General features: G+C 28.9%; 1 protein-coding gene across 1 annotated transcript; it reads right to left on the bottom strand.

Moving 5' to 3' along the window:
- Positions 1-359: 359 nt before the first annotated feature.
- LOC109811618 (C2H2-type zinc finger family protein) lies at positions 360-1,912 on the bottom strand. Its single transcript, XM_020375403.3, has one exon. It carries the CDS (start codon positions 1,739-1,741, stop codon positions 833-835), a length of 909 nt encoding a protein of 302 aa, XP_020230992.1. The 5' UTR covers positions 1,742-1,912; the 3' UTR covers positions 360-832.
- Between the last annotated feature and the right edge of the window lie 6,488 nt (positions 1,913-8,400).

Below are 8,400 nucleotides of genomic sequence, written 5' to 3' on the forward strand. Positions count from 1 at the left end.
GTCAGCAGTATCTTTCTTGGGAGCATCAACTTTGTATGGGCTGCAACTTCCATGACATAATCACAAAGCTACTACCCAACTATTCAATTTTATAATTATCTAACAAAATACACTATATCAAATTTAATTAACATTTTTATTTTGTGACTTGCAAAGTAAGAACAAAGCAGTTGGTTAATTAGGTGGAATGAGGGTAGTGGACCAGGAAACATGCATAGTAACAACACCTGGTCCTATTAGACATTTTTTAAACCTTGTTATTTTAATTTGCTAATCCTTTTTATTCTTAGCAGTAAATGAAACAGAGTGAGAGTGTGGTAGGTAGAGTAAGTGAGAAGTGAGAACTGAGGAAGAGAGAATGACAAAGAAGATGTTTCATGTTTTATTAAAGTAATAACACTAATAATAATAATATTAATAATAAAAAAAGCCACACACACAGAGAAGCCTATTCCATGCTCATCCATGCTACTGTTTCATCGATCACATAGGTTCTGTGATCATTCAAACTAGAATAAGATACAGACCTAAAACATTAAAATTAATGAGAGGGAAAAAAAAAGAGAAAGAAATAAAGATGCTGTGTGACTGGATCACTTTTCGTGAATGAAAGGCAACCATGAACACTAACCACTTAGTTACTCAAAGTATTCCAAAGCTTGAACAAGTAGATCATCCAAATGGGAAATTATTAATAAACTGAAAAATAATCCAAAGAATCGATAATTAAGAATAATTGTAAATTAAAATAAAGCTAATAATTCACAATGATCATCATTGATCAAATAATATAACTTTTTCCCCCCTCTCCATCCAATTCCCACCCTGGCTTCTAATAATGGCATCCCACCAAAGCCGGAGCAGCCGACAGCATAATAGAATTCTGATTCGCCGGAAACTGAAACTTGGAGTCCCGGAGATCTTCCTCCGGCGCCGGAAGGTTGAGATCCAATTCTAGAAGATTCCGAGGCTTAACTTGAACGGCATCATCAGAAGTTGTTTTGTGAACAGTATTATTATTGTTAGATGCCCTATGCCTCCTCATGTGACCACCCAATGCTTGCCCTGATGTGAATTCTGCCCCACAAATGGAACACTCATGAATCTTGGACTTGTTTCCATGGAAATTGGAGCCACCCTTGTTGTTGCCACACCCTAATTGAAGGGAAACAGAAGGAGGGCTAATAGCCTTCATGTGACCTTGTTTTGCTTCTTCAAAGCTAAAAACTTGCGATGACGATGGTGGTGGTGGTGGTGATAACGATGATGATGAGGACTTCTTGTCTTCTTGAGCTATGATTTTAGGCTTCTTGTGACTCGCCCTGTGGCCTCCTAGTGCTTGAAAAGAAGGGAATGTTCGGTTGCATGTTTTGCACTCATAAACATAAAAATCAATACTTTTGGTGCTACCCTTCTCTGTCTTCTTCACATCATCTGGTAGGGTCTTACCACGAGAATCCCCTCCTTTTCCCTGCGCTAGGAGAATCAAACAGTTAGCCATGTCTTCCTCGTCGTCCTCGAAGGTGGTGGATGAAAGCGATGCACCGCCGTCACCGGAAGCGCTTGAACAACTAGACATCATGGCGACAGCAGTAGTGGTGACGGTGGTCGTAGTGGCGACAAGGCAAGGAGACAAAGGCCTCAAGCGCCGCTTTGTGCGCTTCCCTTTGGCTATGTTTGCTGAATCGTTGTTACTTGAGACATGTTCCTCCATGGCTTCTGTGTTCATTTCTGACAGCATTAGGTGTTGATATGATATATATGTGGTATTATAAACTTAGACAATGAAACAGTTTTGTCTATGAAAGAATACCACAAAGGGGTTTTGGTTTTGGTTTTGAGGAAGAGATGAAGTAGTAGTGGTGTAGAGAAAGAAAGATAATTTATATGAAGGAGGAGTGTATGAACAGGTTATATATATATGGGTAGTGAATGGACAACAAGAGGTTTGTTATGTTACAGTAGCTACTCCAAATTAGTCAGCCACCCAAAATCTTCCTTGCTTTTCCAACCTTGGAAGTGTTGCTAACAAGAAAAGTTGTTTCCCTTGCTTCACGCTCTGAAAACAGCGCGTGCTGACACGCTTCAATCATGACCACACTTTTTGCCCTTTCTTTCTGTTTTACACTGCTCTTTTTTTTCTTTTCTTTAAGGGTGGGAGTACTTTTTACGAAAGAATATTTTATTTTCCGCTAGTTTAGAGAGTATCGACACATTAACACTACTGCGTGCGTATGATTCATCAATGATTAAACATGCTTTGTATTTTGCAATTAATGTTCAAGTTGAATGAGAAGGAGCATGTCAATTGTGTGGTGTGTTATTATATCTTTGGAGTGATCAAAATTAATTATTGAAAGATAAGAGGTGGAAGTTTTAATTTAGGTGGTGCTTAAATGTTTTAAAAGCGTTATTTAGGTGAACTAAATTGAAGGGAGGGGTAAGATAACAGAAAAAGCAAAGGTGGCACGTTAAAACTTAAAAGCTAGCTAGCATGTCATTTAGTTGAGTTAGAAAGAAAAGTAGTGATTAGAGATCCGGGTGGCTTTCAAGCAAACACAACACTGGATCTCCTTTATAAGCAGTACTCCAACAAGAAAAGAAAAGGACATGAGTAGCATGTGATTAAGTATAGGATTCGGTTAAGGACTATGGAGTAAGAAGGGTATATGTAGCATACAAGTATGTGACATAAGCACTATAGGACGGTTCCTACTTTGATTAAATTGCTCACTTAGACTTCATCTTAATTATGCTTAAAGGTGTGTAATTCTATTGCCTTTTGGTTTTTAATTTGGACAAATGGGTGGTTTAATTTATCTATTCTATGTAATTAAGGAATGGTAATTGCATCTTGAATTGGGCACATGGATAGGATAATCTTGTCATTCAATATTCAAGCCTTTTCTATTTCTCAATAATATTATTAAAAAAAAACAACAACTTAATCTTCTGCTTAAAGGCATGTCGAGGATTGAGGTTGCAGCTAATCTGTCATAATTTATTGCAGAACCAACGTTAATAATGATTTCATGCCGAATGGGACTTTTGAAAGCTAATCAAATCATGGTTTAATTTTGTTAATTTGCAAAGAAGATTTGGTTTGAGTATCCATTGTGTAATATATACGAGCTTATTTTATTTTTTTCCCCTCTGATGTACACTTTTATTTTTCCCTGTAATTTTGTACTGCCGGTTTGAATTTTTTGTATGCATTTAAAAAAATCACTTGCTGATTAAAAAGCTAGTTATTAAACTTATTCTGTAAATGTAATTTTATTTTATTTAATAAAAAGCAAACTATTAATATAGATAATATAAATATATGTTAATAATATAACAATATTACATGATACTATCTGGTATCTAATGAAAGTTAAACAGTAATTATAGATTATTGGATGTATATATTAATGTGACGAAGTATGAAGTGACCATGAAAGAAAATTAAAAGCAAAAATGATGTGCATTTGGAATCAATCAACAGTGGTTAAGAGGGCAATTGGGCATATATATAGTTTTGATATTATTAGTATAGGTTAGAGACTCGAAGAAGGCCAAAGGTTGAAGTATTTCATTATAAGGGAGTGGTCCAGCAATATTGGTTTAATAAAATGTTAGTTACTGATTAAGTGGATCTCAAATCATTGACTTAATCGTCTTTACAAAGGCATGGTCCACTAGTTGGTGAGCAATATACTACCCAATATTAATGTGTAATACCATTGAAAAGTAGAATAACATGCACCACTAATGGCAACAACAGTGAAATGAAAATGTTCTTAGTTGGTAGATGTTTAGTTTCACTCCAGATGTTTATTAATTTATTTTTTTATAACCGTGATATAATTCTTTTTTATTAAATTAACTTCCTTAAAAAAAATAAAGTTATATCTTCGACCATACATACTTTTCTAATCAAATTAAAAATTAAATTTCAATTATCAATTAGAAGCATCGAATCATTGTATTTAATATATTTATAATTTATTATAATATGATAAAATAATATTTAATCAATAAAAATTATGTTTTATGAACATAAATTAATTTTTAGTTATAATTTTAGTATACATATCCCATGAACTATGTTAGAGAAAAAAATTAATCTACTATAAATCAAATAGTTTATGTACCATGACTCTAATACTATTGTCTAGTGGTGTCTAGTGGCATCGACTGAGAAGACCCATTTCACTTTTGATATTATTACTGGTCTACTAGTTAGTAGTTAACATCTTTCATTTGGTGAGGAGGTAAATTTTTTGCTGACATAGATCTAAAGTTGACCATTATCTGGTTCATTTATGGTTGACCCACATCTTACGATGATGCTATAGCTTATTGAACTCTAATTAATTTGCAGTTGCTAAAAGATCAAGCAAGTTGGTTGGATCAAATTAATTCTTTCATTTGTAAATGTATTTAAAGTTTATTGCATTTGAACTCTTTCCTAATTACATGACAAGATAGTAGAAAATTAAAGTTAGTATAATGATCACAAAGAAAGAAGTTGAAATAGTAGAAGTGAGAGGAGTTAAATTTGATTCTCCTTGTGTCGTTATAATATTTTCTATGAATAAAAAAGAAATTAACAAAAAAGTATGAATTGGTGTTCATATGATATGAGCCTAAATTAATAATTAATTGTGAGTCATAAAATATTATGTAGATTATATTCATAGAAAAAAATGACAATAATATTCTTATAAATAGATAAAAAAATTGTTATTAACTATAATATACCGTTAAATCATTACAAGAAAGAAAGTCTTTGATACTTACGGTTTATAATGTTAAATTAACTTTAATATTGTTATTATAGTTTTTGTTTAATAAAAATTAAATTGTTAATATGAATATTATAATGTTTTAAGGTTCATCTTAAATTAATATAAAAATATAAATAAAATTTAACTAAAGATTATTTCTATGAAAGATAAAACTCGGATTACATTATATTAATAGTGTAATTTCAATTTTTCTTATTAAATATTACCAGCACATCAAATGTTAATATAATGCTTTGTACTGTTAGTGTATATTGCTTATATTAAAATATTAATTTCCATTAAACAATATTTTATTTGTTAATAAATAACATTTTTTTTAACAATAATCTTGATTGTTTGTCATAAAATAGACGCATGTCTGCACAGAATAAATTGTGTCTATAGAAAAGAAGCAAATCTTCACATATGCCTTTGATTTTCAATTCTTGCTGGGTTAATTAGGATATCAATTAATACCTGTCGCCAAGAATAATACTCCAAAAATTCAAGTACTTGGAATTTTGAAACCAAGTCCCAATTAAGTTAAGAGTTAATCCCCAAAAAAAAAGAATCCCAATGAGTTACTTGCACATTTCTTAGTAGCTATGCAATACATTGATTATATATGTCCAAACAAAGAAACTGGGTTATTATAAATATAAATATAAAATCGACCACCAAATGGTCAAGTACAATGTCTAATTAAAAAAAGTAAAATAGGTGACTGAACCAAACTCTTGTGAAAAGTTCGAAGAAGCTTCATGTCTGGTTTAGGAGGGGAGCAATCAAAGGTAAATAGAAATTGATTTGATAAGAAGTATGAAAAAATAAAGTAAAATTTATAGTTTATTAATAGTATAATTAAGTGAGAAATAATGAAAAGTTAATATTTTAAAATTGTATTTTATGTAATTAAATTTTTATGTAAAGATAAATAATGTACACAATTAATATTTTATTTTTCCCTCTATATTTAGGTTTGTTTCTTTGTATCTTTTATGTTGTATGAACATGCATTATTCATTTTATCATAATGCATTATTCATACTAGTATAAGTTACAGAGGCATAAAAAAAAAACAAAAGAAATAAAGAGTTGGAGGGCATAAAAAACAAAAGAAATAAAGAGTTGGAAGTTTTTTTTTTCTTTTTTATTTTTCCTATTCTACGATAATCCCTTCATATTACAGGATAATATTTTTAACTCATGGACCCACCTTCATTTCCACATAAATACCCACAAATTCACCCTCCCAAACACAATTGTTTTTCCTAAATACCCTCTAATTCATTTCTCCTCAAATATTCTCTAAATTCACTCTCCCAAGCAAAGTGTAAAAGAAAAGAAAGAATAGAAAGTCTTTTTATTATTATTTATATATATATATATATATATTGTTAAGTTGTATAAAAATGAAAGGGAAGAATATATTATAATAATAATAATAATAATAATAATAATAAAAAGAGGATGTATAATAAATAAATGTATTCTTATTTTTTTTATTCACATATTCTTTCACTTAAGGTGAATTAAGTAACTTAACTCACTTATAACTCAACAAATTCATTTGTTGATAGATAACATTAGTTTATAAGTATTGCCCACATAATATCCTAAATTTTATAATTAATGATTAATCTATACTCATAAAATATAACTTCTATTAGTAAGTATTATTTTAACACAATCAAATTAATATCTTAACACCTATATGAAGACAAAACTAGTTAGAGTTCATATATTTTATAATACTATATATTTATAACAAGATTTTTATATATGATAAACTTGGGTGCTATCACTCCACCATATAGAGATTAAAAAGAAAATCAACAAAAAAAATTGATACTATAAACACAAAAATAAAAGGAAAAAAATAAAAAAAATTACATATTAAAGTAATAGGTGAAGGAAGATAACAAGTAAAATATAAATTATTTATGAACTAATAAAAGACTCATAAAATTCATAAAAAATTAAATTGAAATCATTGAAAACACATAATTCATTCTTCAATTTTAAAAACCTTCTATACTAACTTACATACAAGATTAAGAGGATTAATTTAATTATTTTTTAACTTTCAAATGACATTTAAAAATTTTCACAGTATACAATGGATTAAAAGTTCAAACCATTTTTTTATTATTTTAAATTCTTCCTTTCTGGGGAGGACAAATTTTTTCTGAAACATTTATTTTCTGATACATGCATTTGTACCACCACTAAATCGGAAAATGAGCACCCTCCTTGTGGAGTGATGCAGCAGCATAGCATAGGTAAGTGGAATGCATTTGCAAATTGCAGCAGCCAGCAGAAGGTTCAATGCACAGTGCTGAATAATTAAAAAGAATATACATTATAAGTCAGATTCTTAGCGTAGCAAATTAAATGAGGTAAGTTGTTTTGTGCGAGGCACGTAACGTAAGGATTGGATACTGCCATAACCTGCTAGTGACATTTTCTTATTTCTTTTATCTGCTTCCTCTGCTCTCCACCATTTCCTTTTGAAAAAGAAAAAGAAAATATTAATTAGTGGAAGAAGAAAAAAACAAAGCAAGAAAGGGATTAGAAGAAGGGAAAGTACACACACCACTCTCCCTTATCCCTTCGCTGCACTCAACTTGAGATCACATGTCTCACTATGCACCCTTTTCATCCTAAGACCATGCACTTCGCCGTAAGTTGAAAACTTTCGGTGACCAACACTAAATTCATATTTTATGGTCACTATATTTTATTTATATGTTTTAATAATTAATGTAAAATTTTAGTAATAAATATTTTTATGTTAAAAGTTGAATATTTCGAATATAAAATTTATAGATTGAAAAAAGTTTAATAGTTACTAGTCTAACAAGATTAACAAGTGATAACCCTTACTACTATACTATATTGAAAAAGTAAATTTGAGATTAATTTAACCTTATAAAATCGACTTATAAAATAAAAGTAGTCTTCAATATAATTTATCATAGTTTTATTTTTAACTAATGTGTAACTTAAATATTTTTCTAAATACATTTGCTCACATCTAACATTATTAGATTTAAGATTGTATAAATAGTAGGTGACTTTATATGTGTGTGTATATATATAGTGACTCTAATATCATCTTAAAATATCAAGTTTCACTCAATACTACATAATCAATTTAAAATTAAATTAATAATTTTTTATCACTTGTTTGTGTTTAAATAAGGAATTTAAATGAGATAGTTCATTTTTTTTTATGAATTTCAAATATAAATATTTTATTTGAATAAAGAATTTATAAAAAAATTAAATTCAAACATTTATAAATTTTTTTAAAATAGTAGAATTTCAAATTCTTAAAAAAAAAAAACAATTTGGAAATTTTCATATTTTTGTTTTCTTATCTCACTTATATATGTTTTATATATCTCTCTCCTAACTCTTAATTATTAAATATTCAAAAATATTTTTAAAATTATTAAATATTATCTAATATTAATTTTTAAAATCATTAATTATTTAAAAATTAGCTAATATTTTTATAAAATTTAATCTTAAAATTTCATTATATATATAATCAATTTTACCCATAATATTCAAACTAAGAATTTAAAGTTTAATAAATTTGAGTTAACTCATTCAAATAAAT

Source organism: Cajanus cajan, chromosome 10 (genome assembly GCF_000230855.2).
Source record: "Cajanus cajan strain Asha chromosome 10, NIPB_CcT2T_4, whole genome shotgun sequence".
Taxonomy (NCBI): domain Eukaryota; kingdom Viridiplantae; phylum Streptophyta; class Magnoliopsida; order Fabales; family Fabaceae; genus Cajanus; species Cajanus cajan.